This window comes from Triticum dicoccoides, chromosome 3A, assembly GCF_002162155.2.
Source record: "Triticum dicoccoides isolate Atlit2015 ecotype Zavitan chromosome 3A, WEW_v2.0, whole genome shotgun sequence".
Lineage (NCBI taxonomy): Eukaryota > Viridiplantae > Streptophyta > Magnoliopsida > Poales > Poaceae > Triticum > Triticum dicoccoides.
In genome coordinates, this window is record NC_041384.1 from 575,167,171 (window position 1) to 575,187,906 (window position 20,736).

General features: G+C 45.5%; 1 protein-coding gene across 1 annotated transcript; it reads right to left on the minus strand.

Moving 5' to 3' along the window:
• Positions 1-13,025: 13,025 nt before the first annotated feature.
• Positions 13,026-15,709, minus strand: LOC119269295 (protein GAMETE CELL DEFECTIVE 1, mitochondrial-like). Its single transcript, XM_037551090.1, has 3 exons — positions 15,074-15,709; positions 14,008-14,197; positions 13,026-13,638 (listed from the first exon to the last, which is right to left on the minus strand). Exons 1-3 carry the CDS (start codon positions 15,670-15,672, stop codon positions 13,411-13,413), a joined length of 1,017 nt encoding a protein of 338 aa, XP_037406987.1. The 5' UTR covers positions 15,673-15,709; the 3' UTR covers positions 13,026-13,410.
• Positions 15,710-20,736: the final 5,027 nt, after the last annotated feature.

A 20,736-nucleotide genomic window follows, 5' to 3' on the forward strand; every position in this document is an offset into this window, starting at 1 on the left:
CTGCTAGTGGTGTCCATATGAACAGTGCTAGTGATTTTAGTTGCAAAAATTAGATAGTGCTAGTGATTTGCAGCTGGATATTTTGACAAATCGCAGTGTTACAAGGTTGACAAATGGCAATGTTACTAGATAAACAAATGTCAATCTTTCCAGTTTGACAAATGGCAACATACCCAAAATGACATATATGCAAATCTTACCCAATTTTTTGTACGTGCTTGCACATGGGTCATGCAAAACAACCGTTTGCGTTGAAGGGATGCAGAAATCCTGCTCGGCACATTTTCCCTTGGCTTCCTGGGGAAGCTGTCGGTTTGCATACAGGTGTTCTAACTAAAACATTTGCGATGAGTGTTTTATATTTAAAAATCATTGACATTTTTTTCGAAAGAAAATCATTTGATAAGTCCATACATTAAGAGAGAAAACCGCAAGTTCGTTCAAACCATATCTTTCATTCAGTCACAGTAATGCGAATTTATATTCATATGATCGAGAATTCGAGATACAGTATTAAACCCCCAAAAAACTATTTCCGGCAGCGGTGGAGGCGGCATGCCGCGCTGTCGTTGTCGTTGTCGTCCTCTGGGACGCCGTTGTTGAAGTCTTCAAGGCAGCACAAAATGGTCTTCACTTCTAAATCAAACATCATGTCGTCGCGCAACCAACGGGCAGGGCGCGGGAGGACGGCAACTGGCACCGCTGAGAGGTAGCGGTCGACGGCAGTGTCCCATGCCGCTGAGGGGGCGTGTGCACGGGCACGGGCGCGACAGGTGCAGCCAAACGCACGGGACCGGCGCCCGATGGGTGGAGGGGCGTGCACGGGCAGGGGCACCGGCGCGGCTGGTGCAGCTAAACGCACGGGGGCCGGCGCCACGGTTGGTGGAGTGGCGCGCATGGGCATGGGCACGAGCACTGGCACTGGCATGTACACGAGCTCGCGCGGGTCCGCGGAGACCTCGCTGACGCCCGCGGCTTCCAGCTCTGCGATAGTGCTCGGCGACCAGCCCGTCAATGCTACAAGGATGGTCGCTGGCGCGGGCGCGGGGATGGCAGCTGGGACGGGAGCGGGGGCAGCAACCGCCGCAGCCAGCTCATTCTGGGCCATGTCCATGAGTCCCCATTCCTCCTTATTTTCTATCTCCTCCGGCTCGAAGTCAACGTCACCAATGAAGACTAGTGGCGGATGATCATTCTGTGCCATGGCGTTGGTGGAGGTCTGCGGGAGGGAGGAGGATGGGAGGCGAACAGTAAGGCCGACCGTATTAAACAGCGGCTCAGACGCCATTAATGGAGAGGAAGGCGGGAGTCCATGGAAGCCAAAGGGACCCCCTTTCCCAGTGAGCCTGCGCAACATATAGATCACACGTTTCCCGGTGAGCCTGCGCATTGGAGGACAGCTTGCATGCCTCTTGGTCAGCCTGCGCACCGGACTGCACTCGCACGCCTCCCGTTTAGTCAAGGTCAAGCAGCTGTCTGCACGACACCTCCTACAGCCATTAAAATCAAGACACGTGGCGTCACGTGAATGGTTAACAGAATGCACACAGTTTGAATTACACAAACGTTTGAGATATTAAAGTGGCAGCTATTTTTCAAAATGCCTTTGTTGGCTGTCAACATTCGAGTGCGCCTTCTCCCAAAATGGACACGAAAAATGCCAAATCATGTCGGGTACCATTCCATGATAGCATGCCAAGTTTCATGAATTTCAGACGAGTTTTGGATTTACTAGAATTTAAAAACCAGGCATCTCAATGTTTTGCCGATAATCAACAGTGCCATGGTGTTTGAAATTCATTCATTTCTTGCATGGGACCTAAGCATGCACCCAAGGACACATATTTGATTTTTCAACCAATTTATGTGCACTGGAGCATGTGCATGTAGTTCAAATTTGAATTATGCACATAAATGCATTGAAAACTCAGTAATGCATAAAAATGTCCAAACGAACCCCAAAAAATCACAAAAATTGACACAACACTTCTGTTGTTCTATGTTGACACGAGAAAAAAATTGAAAGTAATAAGAGGCAATGGATATCGTTTCGTCCCCAAAGGTGGGACGTTCCCTACCAAAACCATCATGCTTGTTGTGAGAAGCTCTGGTTTGTGAGAAGCATATACCCAAACCTGCCCCAAATGATACAAAAAATTTACCATGGCATGTTGTTGCCGCTCCATGATAGCATGCCAAGTTTCATGAATTTCTAACGAGTTTTGGATTTACTAGAATTTAAAAACCAGACATCTCAATGTTTTGCCGGCAATCAACGGTGCCCTGGTTTTGAAATTCATTCCCATTTCTTGCATGGGACCTTAGCATGCACCCAAGGACACCAATTTTATTTTTCAACCAATTTATATGCACTGGAGCATGTGCATGTAGTTCAAATTTGAATTATGCACATAAATGCATTGAAAACTCAGTTAATGCATAAAAATGTCCAAACGAACCCCGAAAAATCACAAAAATTGACACAACACTCCTGTTGTTCTATGTTGACACGAGAAATTTTTTGAAAGTAATAAGAGGCAATGGATATCGTTTCGTCCCCAAAGGTGGGACATTCCCTACCGAAACCATCATGCTTGTTGTGAGAAGCTCTGGTTTGTGAGAAGCATATACCCGAACCTGCCCCAAAAGGAACAAATTTTTTAACACAGCATGTTGATGCCGCTCCATGATAGCATGACAAGTTTCATGAATTTCAGACAAGTTTTGGATTTACCAGAATTTAAAAACCAGGCATCTCAACATTTTGTCGGCAATAAACAGTGCCCTAGTGTTTGAATTTCATTCCCATCTCTTGCATGGGACCTAGAAATTCACCCAAGGACACAGATTAGATTTTTCAACCAACCTTAGTGCATTGGAGCATGTACTTGTATTTCAAATTTGAATTATGCACCTAAAATGCCTAGAAAACCCAGTTAATGCCTAAAAATGTCCAAACGAACCCCGAAAAATCACAAAAATTGACACAACACTCCTGTTGTTCTATGTTGACACTAGAAAATGTTTTGCCGGCAGACTAAGGCATAGCCTAGCGGTGGGGAGGGGTTGATGCCTTCCCATCCACCCAGGTTCAAGGCATGGTACTTACAATTTGGGTTTGTTGTGAAGGAAATATGCCCTAGAGGCAATAATAAAGTTGTTATTTATATTTCCTTATATCATGATAAATGTTTATTATTCATGCTAGAATTGTATTAACCGGAAACTTAGTACATGTGTGAATACATAGACAAACAGAATGTCACTAGTATGCCTCTACTTGACTAGCTCGTTGAATCAATGATGGTTATGTTTCCTAACCATAGACATGAGTTGTCATTTGATTAACGGGATCTCATCATTAGAGAATGATGTGATTGACTTGACCCTTCCGTTAGCTTAGCACGCCCATCGTTTAGTTTGTTGCTATTGCTTTCTCCATAACTTATACATGTTCCTATGACTATGAGATCATGCAACTCCCGGAATACCGGAGGAACACTTAGTGTGCTATCAAACGTCACAACGTAAGTGGGTGACTATAAAGATGCTCTATAGGTGTCTTTGATGGTGTTTGTTGAGTTGGCATAGATCGAGATTAGGATTTGTCACTCCGAGTATCGGAGAGGTATCTCTGGGCCCTCTCGGTAATGCACATCACTATAAGCCTTGTAAGCAATGTGACTAATGAGTTAGTTGCGGGATGATGAATTAAGGAATGAGTAAAGAGACTTGTCGGTAATGAGATTGAACTAGGTATGGAGATACCGACGATCGATTCTCGGGCAAATAACATACCGATGACAAAGGGAACAACGTATATCGTTATGCGGTTTGACCGATAAAGATCTTCATAGAATATGTGGGAGCCAATATGAACATCCAGGTTCTGCTGTTGGTTATTGACCGGAGACGTGTCTCGGTCATGTCTACATAGTTCTCGAACCCATAGGGTCCGCATGCTTAACGTTCGGTGACGATCGGTATTATGAGTTTATGTGTTTTGATGAACCGAAGGTAGTTCGGAGTCCCAGATATGATCACGGACATGACGAGGAGTCTCGAAATGGTCGATACATAAAGATTGATATATTGGATGACTATATTCAGACACCGGATGAGTTCCGGGGGTCACTGGATAATTATCAGAGTGCCGGGGGGTTATCGGAACCCCCCGTGGAACTAATGGGCCAACATGGACCTTAGTGGAGAGAGAGAGGGCCGGCCAAGGCAGGTTCGCGTGCTCCTCCCCCTCTAGTCCGAATTGGACTAGGGAAGGGGGCGGCGCCCCCCTTTCCTTCTCTTCTCTCCCTCTCCTTCCTTCCCCCCTTCCTCCTCCTAGTAGGACTAGGAAAGGGGAGTCCTACTCCTACTAGGAGGAGGACTCCTCCTCTCCTGGCGCACCTCTATGGCCGTCCGGCCTCCCTTCTTGCTCCTTTATATACGGGGGCAGGGGGCACCCTAGAACACACAAGTTGATCATTGATCCCTTAGCCGTGTGCGGTGCCCCCCTCCACCATAATCCACCTCGGTCATATTATCGTAGTGCTTAGGTGAAGCCCTACGACGGTAGCAGCATCATCATCATCATCACGCCGTTGTGCTGACGAAGCTCTCCCTCGACACTCAGCTGGATCAAGAGTTCATGGGACATCACCGAGCCGAACGTGTGCAGATCACAGAGGTGCCATACTTTCGGTACTAGGATCGGTCGGATCGTGAAGACGTACGACTACATCAACCATGTTGTCATAACGCTTCCGCTTACGGTCTACGAGGGTATGTGGACAACACTCTTCCCTTCTCGTTGCTATGCATCACCATGATAGATCTTGCGTGTGCGTAGGATTTTTTTTGAAATTACTGTGTTCCCCAACATGTTGCGCCAACTATACTGTAGGGGTTCCCTTACAGTCTTTCTATCAAAACAATCAACAGTGCCATGGTGTTTGAATTTCATTCCCATCTCTTGCATGGGACCTAGAAATTCACCCAAGGACACACATGTGATTTTCAACCAACTTTGGTGCATTGGAGCATGTGCTTGTAGTTGAAATTTGAATGATGCACATAAAATGCCTAGAAAACCCAATTAATGTATAAAAAAGACCAAACAAACCCCAAAAAAATTCAAGATTAAACAGAACACTCCTGTTGTTCTATGTTGACATTAGAATTTTTTTGAAAGCAATAAGAGGCGACGGATATCGTCCCGTCCCCAAAGGTGGTACGTTCCCTATCAAAACCATCATGCTTGTTGTGAGAAGCTCTGGTTTGTGAGAAGCTTATACCCAAACCTTCCCCAAATGGGACAAAATTTTCACCACGGCATGTTGATGCCGCTCCATGATTGCATGCCAAGTTTCATGAATTTCAGACGAGTTTTGGATTTACTAGAATTTGAAAACCAGGTATTTCAACGTTTTGCCGGCAATCAACAGTGCCCTGGTATTTGAAATTCATGCCCATATCTTGCATGGGACCTAGAAATTCACCCAAGGACACACATGTGAATTTTTAACCAACTTTGGTGCATTGGAGCATGTGCTTGTAGTTCAAATTTTAATTATGCACATAAAATGCCTAGAAAACCCAGTTAATATATAAAAAAGGCCAAACGAACCTCGAAAAATTCCAAGATTAAACACAACACTCCTGTTGTTCTATGTTGACACTAGAAATTTTTTGAAAGCAATAAGACGCAATGGATATCGTCTCATCCCCAAAGGTGGTGCGTTCCCTATCGAAACCATCATGCTTGTTGTGAGAAGCTCTCGTTTGTGAGAATCTTATACCCAAACCTGCCCCAAATGGGACAAAATTTTCACCACGGCATGTTGATGCCGCTCCATGATAGCATGCCAAGTTTCATGAGTTTCGGACGAGTTTTGGATTTACTAGAATTTAAAAACCAGGTATCTCAACATTTTGCCGGCAATCAATAGTGCCCTGTTGTTTAAAATTCATTCCCATCTCTTGCATGGGACCTAGAAATTCACCCAAGGACACACATGTGATTTTTCAATCAACTTTAGTGCATTGGAGCATGTGCTTGTAGTTCAAATTTTAATTATGCACATAAAATGCATAGAAAACCCAGTTAATGTATAAATAAGGCCAAACGAACCCCGAAAAATTCATTCCCATTTGTTGCATGGGACCTAAGCATGCACTGAAGGACACATATTTGATTTTTCAACCAATTTGTATGCACCGGAGCACGTGCATGTAGTTTATTTTGAATTGTGCACCTGAAATGGCTAGAAAACCAGTTTATTGTATAAAATGTCCAAACGAACCCTGAATAATTCCAATTCTTATGCGACACACATATAGTTACATGTTCACTGCAGATAAAAGGTCTAGCAATTCAAAAGTGTCCATTGCCGTTGTGACCCCATTTTGTAATTCAAATCAAGTAGACCCCACATAGTTTATTATCACCAACCGTGTGAGATGTAGTACAAAATATCTTAGAGCACCGTCGATGTATAGTACGCCTATGGCTTACGCGAGAAGGTGCATCGGCTACAGTCCACAACCGGCGTGTCAAGCACACTAGCTCGCTCCCCAAAACTCCCGCCTATGCATCCCTCGCAATCTCGAAAATATCTACCGCCTGGAAGGTTTTAATGTTTGATAGCACATGATTAGTATGTGCGGACCGTGTGCGATGTATGTTACTCCCACTCTGCTTCAGTCCCTTGATTCAAATTTTCAGTAGCCCCGGCATTTTACTCCCACCTCTGCATCCCTCACAATCTCAAAAATATATGATCGCCCTTGATCCAAATTTTCAGTAGCCCCGCCTTGTTACTCCCGCCTAGTAAAATTTTCAGTTGTTGCAGTATTTCCTCAAACACAACCTCCGCTCACACAGACACACACAACCCTCGAAACCATTGGTAGGTCGCCGCCATCACCGACGCCTCCATCCTCAACCTCTGCCTGTGTGCTGGGGAGCTCGAGGAGCCAATGGACAAAAAGAGGTTTATCGCGGCCTTTTCGCCCGATGCCGGCAAGGTGGCCGCCGAGGTGTCCCTGTCGTCCTCCGTGGGCCCAATCCGCCATCGTCGGTCCCTCGATCCGCCCGCCGCTGCGCCCCTACGCTGGTTCGAGGACTTCCCGGTCCTCCCCTGGACCCGGCAGCCGACGAAGTCCTACATCGGGGTCCGGCAGCGGCGGTGGGGGATGTGGATCGCCGTGATTACATATCGAGAGACCCACACCCGCCGGTGGCTTGGTAGCTTCCACACGGCCGAGCTCGCGGCCATGGAGTACGATCGCTGGCAGGTCCGCTACCACGGTGCGACGGCTAGGCTCAATCTCCCGTTCGGCACATGTCCGGTCGACCTCGTTCTGCCGAAGCCAGGGGTGGTGAGCTCGGCTATGGCACGGGAGCACTGCGAGGCATGGGAGCGCCTCGAGGCCGAGGCCGCCGATGAGGCCTACATGCAAGAGCTCTGCCGGCAGCACCCGGAGCTCGTGGAGGCGGAGCGGGCGATCTTTGCCAGCACGGAGGGCGGCGAGGTTTTGCGCTCTCCTCCGATGACGAGGTCGAAGGCTGCGAGGACGGCGGCGCGGAGGGCGGTGAGGTTATCGCGCTCTCCTCTGATGATGAGGTCAAAGGCGGCGGCGACGGTGGCGTGGAAGGCGTTGAGGTGGGCCCCGAGGACGAGGAGATCGACGTCGACGAGTAGAGGAGGGCCTTCCCCAACGACCCCGACGACGGTATTGGCCCGGACCCGGCTCGCGGCACACCGTACATGACGAGGAAGGATTGGCTCGACCTCTACTTCGACCGAAAGTAGTTTAGCTTAGTTTAAATTTATGTTTTATGTTCGGTTATGCAAAACTATCTATGTTTATGTTTGAATGCATGCTACTTTTGGTTGAACCTGCTTTGAACTTGATCAAATTGAAGTTTACAACCTTAAGTTTAGGGGATCGACTAGAAAAGGCCAAAAATTGTTGGAGTGTATATATATCCACTAAGGGTTTTAGTCCTTTAACTTTTTAAGGATCGCCTAGAGATGTCCTTATGACTTGTTTATTTCAGTTCTTCACAATGTGATGCTCTATATGTGCAACTATTTGCCGTGCAGTTTAATTTCATCAATAACAGTTTCAACAATACCACTATGAATTACGATATTTGGTTGCCGTTAAGGATATTGCAGTTAACATGCCTTTTCATTTTTCAATTGTTGTTTAGCAACATGCATTGTACTGGATGACTAAATATGCAATCTCAGGCTACATAGCAAAAAGGAAGAGTGTTACCTTAATGTTCTGATGATGTCTAGATATACATGTAATAAAATCTTATATGATGGGATGGATGGAGTGTTGTACTACATCATTTTTCAATTGTTGTTTAGCTTCTAATATTAACTTGGTGCTTTTAGGTACATATATCATTGCTAAAGATCCACACTTCGCCCCTTTCTGTGTATGGGGGAATGAGATATTCATGAACCAGCATCAAGTGAGGAAACTGATAAAGATTGTTATTAAAATGGGTTAAAAGATGTCAATCGAACTATTTGTTTACACTTTATGCAAGACAACAGTGAACTGCAGGATGGTAAGTAAGAACCCTGTAGCCTTCTTTTTACTGCCCGTAATGAGTTGTGTCAGATGACAATATCTAAAGCTTTTTTGCTTTTGAAGTGGATCCTGAAGTAGTTTACTCAAGATTACCTCTCAAACTACATGATTGGCGGCCGGCCATCACAAGGGGTTGGACTAGATTCCTACATGCCTTCTGCATCCAGGAGAGCACAATAGGGCCATTCCGCTTCACCTTGTTCAGCAACTGGAATGTCTGTCGCCTCTTTCTTTACCATCTGTAATAGTACAAGTATAGAACCCTGGTACATCATTCTTTATTTGGTGTGAATCGAATAATGCATTGGTTGTTTGAATCTGATGGATATGAATAAAGCTATAGCCTACTTTCAAGTTTAATTAGGTACAATTTTAAATAGCAGCAATTAAATTAGTGTGAAATTACGTTGTGCAGGTCATTACGGCACACACGGTTGGTAAAACACAAACGTTTGCGATATACACCATAATCCGAGACGGTTCACAGAGAGGAAACGTGTGCAAGCATGCACATAGTTGCCGTTTGCAAAGCGTGTGTGATGTCAGACACTATCACATACGGTGCGGGAAACTAAATGTGTGTGATTATCTACCTATCGTACACGGTTTATAATCATGAACTGTTTGTGATGTGCCAGGCATCGTAAAACTTTCGTGCCTAGAATCTTCCTGGAAATCTCCCGTGCCTGGAATCTGCCTGGTTTTAGGCAGAACCTCAAAACTCCGACTGCGATGGCAATGCGAGCACAAACTAGTAGCAAGGATGAAGCATTTGGGATATTCGAGATATCAAAAACGGTTATATAGGGACAACTGTATGCATCAATGCTCCCTATCCCCGACGGTTTCTGGATTGTGTGGGAAGGACCCCCCTATCGCCCACACTCACTTGGCGACGGTTCCAAATGCCGTCACGGAAAGGGGTTAAAACCCGTTTGTTTAGGACCGACGCGCACCAGTGTTATCTTTCTTTCAAATACCTAAAAGGGTAAGAAAAGGATTGGATTACTACAGATCCAGGTTTTTCTAGCAGTCTGATGAACATAAGCATAAATACCGCCAGACAAGGTGGGATGTGATCTATCGCCCTAAATACCAAGGAGGTCTAGGGGTGGAAGACCTTGAGATTAGAAATAAGTGTTTGTTGAGAAATTGCTTTACAAGATACTTACGGAGGATGGGGTTTGGCAAGAATTACTTAGGAATAAGTACCTTCATTCAAAAACCCTCTATGAGGTTCAAGCAAAACAACTAGACTCACCTTTCTAGAAAAGACTCATGGGAGTTAAAAATGTTTTTTTCACAGAGGGGCGTTCATTGTAGGAAATGGTCTAAATACTAGGTTCTGGGAAGATACATGGCTAGGGGACATTGCCACTAGACATGCAATACCCTCGTCTCTATCATATTGTGCAGCGGAAAGATGTCTCCGTTGCCTCTGTGATGGGCCACATGCCGTTGAATGTTGCCTTTAGAAGAAAACTGACTAGGGACAAATGGACAGACTGGTTAAACCTTGTTGAAAGGTTGATGATGGTTAACCTTTCACACGAACCAGACACATTCAGACACATTCCATTGGAAGTTGACTACTTCTGATGCCTTCATAGTCAAATCCATGTATACAAACCTCATCGATGATGGACAACCTTTTCACGACAATTATATATGGAAAATGAAAGTCCCACCGAGAATAAAAATCTTCATGTGGTACTTGGATCGCAAGGTCATCCTGACAAAAGATAATCTGAAAAAAAAATTGGCAAGGATGCACTAAGTGTTGCTTTTGTGGCATGAGGAGTCGATTGAGCATCTATTCCTTCAATACCCACTTGCCAAGCTACTATGGAGAACGGTCCATATAGCTTTCAACCTATCTCCACCTATGAGTAGTATGAATATGTTTGGAAACTAGTTAGTGGGGGTGCACCCTAAGTTTAAGTCTCAGATCCGTGTGGGAATTTGTGCTTTTATTTTGGGCCATTTGGAACACTCGTAATGATTGTATTTTTAACAGAACAAAAGTTCCAAAAAATTGCAGGTTATCTTCAAGGCTACCAGCTGGTTCCATACGTGGTCATTACTTCGCAAGGAGGAGGATCGGGTGCCCACGGTCTTTGGGTGCAACCGATGGGAGATGATCTCTTGGGATTTGTTCAACCGATTTGGTTGGCGGCCTACTAGTAGGATTTGTGATGCATGAGGCTCATTTTCCTACAAATTTTTACTTTTTAATTTACCCTTCTGGCAGTCATGTGCGACAATTTATTGGTTGAACTTTGTTATGGTCGGATGATGAACTTTGATATGATAAATAAAAGGCTATGTGCATCACTTGATGTGGAGGCTGAGGGATGTCCCCTCCTTTCGAAAAAAGAAAAAGAAAAAAAGATTTCAAATGAAACCCGACAACTTACTTGAGGAACAAGTAAGCTGACTCCGGTCCGAAGTAAATCTCCCACAGTATGAAAGAACAACACCTCTGACTAGTGAGTATTTATTCGAAACAAAAAGATATTTCTCTCAACTTTCATAGGTTTTTAGTTTAGCATCAGAAAAACATAAGTTTTGAACACTATACCCCTCCTAATAGTACAGTGATCCTATGATTCAAGAAAGAGAAAATGAACTACGAAAGAAAATACTATGTCTTTTCTCTGTCTTCATTCTTCTTGGTTGCGGTCAGTTTCTTTGAACCATGCACCGGACTAATTGCTTCATTTCAGCAATATTTGGGGGTCAACTTCATCACGCATAATCTCGGTGATAATCTTCACTGCAGCGTAGGTGGTTATCTTCGGAGTTTGTACCAAACTTCCCTTCACTTCAGGGACTTATAATCTCTGTGTGCACTATCAAACACATTAGTTTACTCACTGTTTTTGACAAAAATCTCTAAAACACGAGGCAAATCATTGCACCAACAGGAGGGTTTCAGCTTCTTCCTCCTCACAGTGCATGACAGGGTTTGAAGCAGCTCGGCCTCCCACGCACCACCGGGGATGGGCACCCGACCATTAATCCCACATCCGCTCCTTGGGATTCCCGTGGTCGGCCCATCAAATGGCCGCCATGCGACATCATCTCCTGGCTTGCGTATAGCAGGTCAAGAGTTGCTATGTGAGCAGCAGGGACACGAGTGAGCGCGACCACGTTTCTTATCGAGAAGATGGCCGCCTACCGCATCCACAACCGCCCTCTTAATGGTTGTCGTGGCCTCCCCTCTATATCATTGCCCTCTCTAAACCTCCCAAATCTCTCTGGACTCCTTCCTCTCCAAGACATGTTTCAAAAACCGCCGCCGAATGCCCTAGATCCCTTTTGCGAGCAGCTGGAAGTGGGCTTTGTCGAGCTTGTGAGGGATGAGGCGGAAAGGGGGCGGCGGCTTTGGGACCGTGCGCCCGCCCTTTCCCCTGCCGCTACCGTGGAAGCAAGCATGCTGAGGCTATCTTCTAGGATGTTGAGCTCAAATATTTGTAGTCGCCGCTAGGTGGTCCATAGAGCTGGTTGTAATTTTTGTTACCCCTAGTGCTTTTTATACGGTCGTATTTGATCATGAATAAAGTTCAAAAGAAAATAATTGATTATGAATAGATTGGAAGTTTTTCAGAAAAAAAAACAATTGCCAAAGCATATCCCATGATGCAGCGCCGAGGAGCAGCCTAGAGATACCGATTCGAAAACACTTTGCTGCATCTGTCTCCGCCCGGTCGCTGTATTTCCGTCGCCAGGTTCCCCTGACCAACTGTCAATCAAACCGCAAGCAGAAATCATACTTTTGCTGATGGACCTATCTCACAGCCGTTTCACCATCATCGCAAATTCGTAACCAACTGATAGAAGACGGGCGCTAAACATGGCAATGGTCACCTCAGCCTTTACGCGTCTGGGTCTTTGGACGCAACGTATCGAGGACCAAGTGGCGTGTCATGATTAAGTTCGAGAAAAAAGTGTCGTTTCATGATTATTTTCTGCTGAGTTAGCTTTGTTGTAGTAGGTGGTTGGTGGATCGGTGGCCAGGGCCGAAGGACATCGGCCGATCTACAGTCCGCACGGTGGGTCGACGCAAAGAATTTTCGACTATGGACGATGCACATTAAAGCGCTTTACAACATCATCAAGCAAGTCAGTGGGTCATCTTCCACTGCTGCCTCGTTCTAAGCATGCTTAACATGCGGACAGGTGAGCAGTTCAGATGCATAAAATCCTACTCTTTCGCAAGAAAATTCGCACTTAGTCAGAGATGACTGCTAAATAAGCTTACTGAATCACATTTGTCGCAATCCTTTCGAGCTTGAAAGTCGAAGCACCAGCGGCAAGCAAATGATTGGGCACAACAGGAGATGTGTACAGCAGGAAAGGAAATCATACATCTCCACATCAGAAATAGTCTATTAGTCCTCCAGTCCAACTAGTAGTAGGAAATTTTATGTCCAAGTACTGTTTGTAAGCAAAAATATTGCAGGTTATATGAAATGTTGACTGCAAAGCGTGTTTGCCTGGTACTGCCTACCGAGTGACAACTTGCCCGGAAATGTTGTGGAGACGGAGACACGCCAACGGTTCAAAAGACATATTATTCATCTGCCTAAAGTGGGGAATGGAACTTGTTACAGATGCCAAGAATACATTAAACCACGTCCGCTGCAGCAAAACAAGATGAATTCTGGTGGCGCTGCAACAAAACACGACCGATGCTGGCGGTTACAACCTCTCACGCTTCTGCTTCCCTGGAGAACGACAAAAGAACGTTCGTTCGTAGAACTCCTGCAATTATAACGAGCAGAGGGGCCTTTCCTGTTACTTGTATGGAGCAATGATCCTCCTCCGCCGTTTCGGAGTCTCCCTCTTCACATACATCTTCTCCGTGTCATTCAGAGGACGGCTCGACCCATCAGGCAAACTGATGAACTTCCAGCCCCCTCCTGAACCACGCCTTCCCTGTGGCCCAAGCTTCTCGACCATGTAGGCCCATCCATCGTCTGGTCGTCGCCTGCTGTACTTGTGGCACTTCACCTCTCCTGCCACCTGCAAAACAATGAAGCGTGAGGCAGATGACCAGTGGAAAATTTGCTACAGAAAGACTGTTTCCATTTCCTATGTCCATAGAACTTGACAGGAACAGAGTTTTCCTATGCACAAACTCCAGTACTCTCCACAACAATCAAACTTAGCAAGACATTATCATGGGGTCTTACAAGTCACAGCAAACAGACTGCAGGAATTTGTACTAAATCACAGAAGAACTAACAGAACAGCACAACCATACTCTTTTCTGCTATCTATATATAGGTCTGCTGCAGGAGTTTGTACTGGATTACAAATTAAAACTAGCAGTAACAGCCATTCTCTTTGAGCAAATATCATAAAAGGGAGCAAAGAAAATGATATGCCTACCTTTTTCTTGTTGAACTCCAAGCGTTGAACAAATTCCTCATATAACATCTGATCTTCCTTCATTGAAATCTCATACAGGACCTCATCAGGATCTTTTGTCGTGCCATCCCAGCCCTCAGGCATAACTTTGAAGTCAGGTTTATATGGAAGAGATGCCACATGAAATTCCCTGTCATGGGAATTGAAAAACCTAGAAAACCAAAGGAAGAATCAGATAGGGAGTAGTAAGTGCAATTCCAAGCATAACCTTCCAATCTCATAGTTTTATTCTCACTACTCACAAGAGAAACACATCAATTTGCAAACAGTGACTCCGTGTCTATGGACTTATGGAGTATAAGTGCAATTTAGTAGTACATAACATGCAAACTGAAATGGTAAGCTTTACCAAGAAGTTAAAACCAAATTCCCACTGTTTACCAATTTCCACCATTGACTTTATGCGCGTAGTGTTGAGCTAATCAGTAATACAAACTTAAATTTTCAGGAAAAAAAATCCAGCTGAGATGAATCTCCAAGGATCTGACGTCAATGACTGTTTTGCTTGCAAAATAACATTAAGCCAACTTCATCCTGGAACAACTATATTAGTACATTTGCAATACAAACACCTAGCTCAACGCTTTCTTATCCCCTCGAAAAGAATTCCTCGACTCCATACCATTTTATCAAGCATATATAGTCACAACATTCGAGTTGAAGAGCCTTAAACTGCACGTTCATTTAAAAACCATACACCCAGTTTAGTCTCAATCACATGGTTCTAACCTAGGATTGCCATGCTACTGCCAATTTTCATGATCCAGAGCATTGGAAATTTCTATTCAGGAAGAAACTGCATGAAGCAACAATTTAAGAGACTTAGTTTAGTATTCATGGATTAACTAGACCTCTTACGAATTAGCAAAAGACATTTTCTTATTGTAATTGATTTCCTTATAATGTTCTCTTAAATAAAACAGGGGCCGTGACTTACGAACTAGAACCCTAGATCTTTTTACTCAGACTCATGACCTAATTATTTTAACACAAAACCGAAGGAAGCAAAAAGGATCTCTTCACGTACTCTGGGCAGCTGTCTAGCAGGATCTCGACGGAGTCGTCGAGCGGCTTGCCCTGCTTCCTCTCCTCCTCCTCCTCCATCTCCTTGAGCCAGAGGATGGCGTGCACGCGCTGCCGCATCACGCGGAAGTCCTTGGCGAGCCGCTCCACGGTGTAGGTCGCGGGGTCCTCCTTGTGCAGCCGGTACATCTCCTGCTTCTCCGAGTCCTTGAGGTAGGCGCCCCGGGATCCCGGCTCCCGCACCTGCTTCAGCAGCTCGCACGTCTCGTGAAAACGCTTGTCCCACGAGTCGACGTACGCCCTCCCTTCCTTGTTGTCGCGATCCACGGAGCGCAGGATCTCATCCTCCTCGTCCATGGTGCGGACGGCCGCCAGCTCCTTGGAGACGGGGGCGGACGGGGAGGGGCGCCCGACGGCGGAGGCGGACCCGTCGAAGTGGTCCTTGGTGATGCCGGTGGACCAGGAGGAGCCCCATTCGTCCCCGACCCCCTCGCCCCCCGGAGATGTGGAGAGGGAGCGGAGGAAGGAGGAGATCCTGGAGGCGGCGGTGGCCGGCGGCGCGGGGAGGCGGCCGTGGAGCAGGGTTTTGCGGAGGGCGAACATTTTTCGGCTGCGCTATTGTGATTGGGCTGCCGCACTCACTTACTTGGTTTCAATGGAGGAGATGCGTGGGAGGGGCAGACATGGGCTAATTTTCCAGGCCCATCTAATCTGACCTGCAGAAAGGCAAAGAACACATCGTATCCTGAAAAGACTTTTGCTAAAAAAAACTCCCAAAAAACGTATAATATTTTATCACTTAACATAACAAACTTAGTGAAAAGTCAAAACGCGAGGAAATGGAGCCAAACCCGGAGAACCAGATCCGGGACACAACATTCTTCACACGCCTCCACATACGAAGATGCACCACCAAACTATGATGGGGTGCAGCGACCTTATTTCACATCGACGATGACTCCGTCGTCTGACCATTGCCGATCGGAGAGTACAACCGAAATTTATCCTAATCCTAACTTCACTAGCCGGAGCACTTGAAGTCTTCGTCCCTTCTTATCGTGGGCACAATAGACGGAAGGGAGAGGGTAGAAGGACACGGTCTCGTCAGGGAAGATGTAGATCAGTCGCCGCCCCTTCCCTTGGGTCGTGAGAACGGGGCAAGGAACTGTCCAGGCAATGCATCTTATATTTAGATCCTTTTAAGCCTTGTATATGTGTTTTCTCACATAATCAGTACGTGTAGTGGTAGATCTGGTGCTAAGTGGGAACTCTTGCAAAACCTAGCGCAAAATGGTACAACTAATGGTTTGGTTCGCATTAGCTGGCTTTAGATCATCTTCAAAAGATCTCTTTTTTTCAAAAACATTCTTAGTATGAGGGGTTAGGTCAAAAAAAAACATGCTCCAGCATAAACCTGATCATACCTAGTCGGGCCGAGCTAGGTTTCTCGTCGGGCTTGACAGAACCCAGGTGAAAATCTCAAGCCCGAGTCCGCCAAAAACATGTGAACAATGCATTTTTCATTTGAAATAATGATTTGGGGATAAAAATAGTATATTACACCTATTTTTATATAAATTAATATTTTTGGCACGTTCACGGCTTCAAGGTAGGGCTCCGAGCGAAAAAGCCAGGCTTGAGCCCGACCCAAATGTCGGGCTTCTGGGTTGGGCTGCCCATGAACAAGTCTACCCCAGCATATATTAGGGGAGTTTCAACTCTATATCCCCACCCACGTTGGTGGGAGCCAACAACCTAATTTTCACCTTCCCTCGTCCTCCCATGTGCGACCTCGAGCACCGAACGATGCACTACCTCACCCTCACCGGGGCCGCCCCGCCGCACTGCCATGCTAGCTTCACGCCTCCTTGGATCACCACGGCTATCACGTGCCCACTTCGAGCATCGCGTAAATGTACTGTCGGTGACCCCTACACCACCATCAAACACCACCCCATCGCTCCGCACGCTCATAACTTGACGAGCTAAATTTGGCAGATCTAGGGTAGGGAGGTCCCGAGCTGGTGATCTTGCATGGCACGATTGTAACAGGATGAAGAAGAGACACATTCACTGGTACAACGACGTATTATACAAACGGTCTTTTAACCCCTTTCCGCGATGGCATTTGGAACCGTCGCCAAGTGAGTGTGGGCGATAGGGGGTCCTTCCCACACGACCCAGTAACCGTCGGGGATAGGCCCTCCTGGGACACCAAATGAGCTCGTGTGCGATCGTGCGAGGCATCAAAACTCAATCATTTCCGTAGGTATGTACATGCCACACGGTGAACCCGGAAAAACATTTCCGTAGGTATGTATATCACACACAGTTCTTTGTGTGGAAATGTTTGTGCAAGGTGGCCTAACGCAAACAGTTCGCTGCCGGAAGCCATGTGTGATTGTTAGTTGATCGAACACGCCTACTTTCTAGAAACCGTGCGGGTTGTTTGAGTTCATTGCCCACGGTGTTGTCTGAGTAACTGTCTACAATAGAAAACCCCAATAAGCAGGGTAATTAGCCTATTGTTGATAATCCATGTACTAATCAAATTGATATTTCTTATAAAATACACCAGATATTTCATATCCGTATAACAGCAACCAGGATTTCATAATCGAATTACATCAGATAGCTTCGGCACTCAGTTACACCATTACACAACAACACCAAGTTTCACATGCAGCATCAAAAACCTTTGGAAAATAGCATCATACATGGTAAATAGACAGATGAATCTCATCTGGGAAACTGCAAAAGCGACAGGCAAATATTGAGCCTTCAGTGATGTTGAATGTCCTTGCAACTTTAGGCCAGTGGCTATGGATAATTGCCCGCCCAACCTTCGTCCTCTTCAGCAAGACTTCGATATTGTACCGTGGGTGTTGAATGAATACATTCCTCGCCTCTTGATCATGCAGGTGGTTTGAGAGGTAATCATCGGTGAACTGTTTTAAAAAGTACTGAAAACAAAGATATGTATAAATCGTTGTTATAAATTTTGAAATGGCGCAAGGGGTAAAAACAAGGTAAAAGAGTTAGTGCCATGCTATAGTTGACTGATGTCTTCTTCATTGTGTAAACAAAGATCTTACTGTTATTCATCACAAGTTTCTTCATCCTAACAATCTTTCTGAGTTTCTTTACTTGACTGATATTCATGGACATCTCAAATCCCCATATGCAAAATGGGTCGAACAGTGGGTCTAAGCCTCTGACAGCAGGACCTACATGTGCAAGACCCAATTGTAAGAAACCTAAATATTAGAATGATTCCTGCAACTGCACAATAATGTGTTGTTAGCCAAAGGACCATGCTTGAACAAACCTCGATGGTAAACCGCAGTGTCTCCCATTGTTTCCCTGCAACACACATAAGGAAGATCTTGATCGGGTTAACTGAGAGTTGCCATACTATTAGTAGAATATGTATTGAGTACAGCCAAATTCGATTGGGGTCACATGCATAACAATACAAAATTGTACCCACAGTAAATGAAAATCAAATTGCAGAACTGAACCAAACAGTTAAATGGACAACAGACCAAATGAACCAAAATAGTTAACTGAGCACGACATTGCAGAATAGAAACATGTACTAGAAGATAAGACAATTAACAAAACAAATAATGCTTGAGAACAGTACTACGAAATGTAGCAATTGTTGGACCAAAGTGTTAACTGAACATTATATTTTAGAGGACCAAACTGTTAACTGAACATCAGATTGCATATTAACATTACAGAGGACAAATCACTAGAAGGCACTAGCGGTGGCCTCGAGAAAACAGCACGAACTGTATTTTTAAGTAGACAACCGCGTGGCGGTATCGATGGTGGCCTCGAAGTCGAGGTGCTCCTCCAAGATTTGGCGGTCGGCACGCATGGCAGCTATAGCGACCCCGTGCGCGCGTGCGGCCGCATGCTACTGAGATCCATGTTATACTACATGCAAAATGACTGTGGGCGGCGCTTGTGGAGGAGGGGGACAGTGATTTCAATGGAAGGTGTCACGCCGTCGGTCGGGGCATGTGGGACGGGAAAGGAGGAGAATGGTGTGGGTGGGGTGTGGATTACCTGACCATATCGATGAGGCCGCACAGCAAGAAGAATGGTCAGCGGCGAGGAGGCCGTGCAGCAAGAAGAAGGATCGCCGGCGAGGAGGCGACGCTGCAAGAAGAAGGGTCACCGACGAGGAGGCGGTGCTGCAAGAAGAAGGGTAGCCGGCAAGGAGGCGGCGTTGCAAGAAGAAGGGTCACCGACGAGGAGGCGGTGCTGCAAGAAGAAGGGTAGCCGGCAAGGAGGCGGCGTTGCAAGAAGAAGGGTCGCCGGCGAGGAGGCTGAGCTGCCAGTAAGCAGCAGTGAATGTTTGAACTTGGAAAGCAAGAAGGAACAGTGGAAATGTGGCTTTTGGTGGCAGGGAGGGGGCGGGGAGATAGATATTTTCGCGGTGGCAAAAAAATTCGCTCGGTGCCGCGAGAAACTGGCGCGCAAGTGTGGTTCAAGCGGGGGCGATGGACTGTAAACGACGAAGCTTCCTGCGTAAGCTAGATAAGACGGTGCGCCAAGATATTTTATATCGCATCCCACATGATTCTTTCTAGTAAACTGTTTGTGGTATAACTGATTTTTTTCATTATGTTTTTGAAAGACAAAATGGTGTTCCGGAGAAAAAGGATGGTGTTTGAATAGCTAGAAACATTTACGTACAGTGAACATGCAACTAGTACATGAGTGGCGTGCTTAAATTTAGAATTATTCCGGTTTGGTTTGGCATTTTTATGCATTAATTGAGTTTTTGGGCATTTAATGTGCATAATTCAAATTTAAACTACAAGCACATGCTCCAGTGCACCAAAGTTTGTTGAAAAATCAAATGTATGTCTTTGGGTGAATTTATAGGTCCCATGCAAGAAATGGGATTGAAATTCAAACATCTGGGCGTTGTGGCTCGGCCAGAAAGATTGAGAAACTTGGTTTTTTAATTCCTATAAATCTAAAATACGCCTGAAAATCATGAAACTTGGCATGGTGTCATGATATGGCACCAACATGTTGTGTTAATTTTTTTGGCCGAATTGGGACAAGCTTTGGTGTAAGCTTCTTGCAAATTGGAGCTTCCCTCAAGAAGGCTCGTGGTTCCGAGAGGGAACGTGTCATCTTCGTGTGCGAAACGACATACGTATACTGCCTTCTCCTGTCTTAATTTTTTAACACAGGCAGATTAGACCAAATAGAAGTATCGTGCTAAATTTTGGAATTATTTCGGGTTCGTTTGGCCTTTTTATACATTAATTGAGTTTCTGGGCATTTAATGTGCATAATTCAAATTTGAACTACAAGCACATGCTCCAATGCACCAAAGTTGGTTGAAAAATCACATGTGTGTCCTTGGGTGAATTTCTAGGTCCCATGCAAGAAATGAGAATGAAATTCAAACATGTGGACATCGTGGCTCGGCCGGAAAGATTGAGAAACTTAATTTTTTAATTCTTGTGAATCCAAAACATGCCTGAAAATCATGAAACTTGGCATGGTGTCATGACATGGCACCAACATGTTGTGCTAATTTTTTTGGCCGAATTGGGATAAGCTTTGGTGTAATCTTCTTGCAAACTGGAGCTTCCCTCAAGAAGGCTGGTGGTTCCGAAAGGGAACGTGTCACCT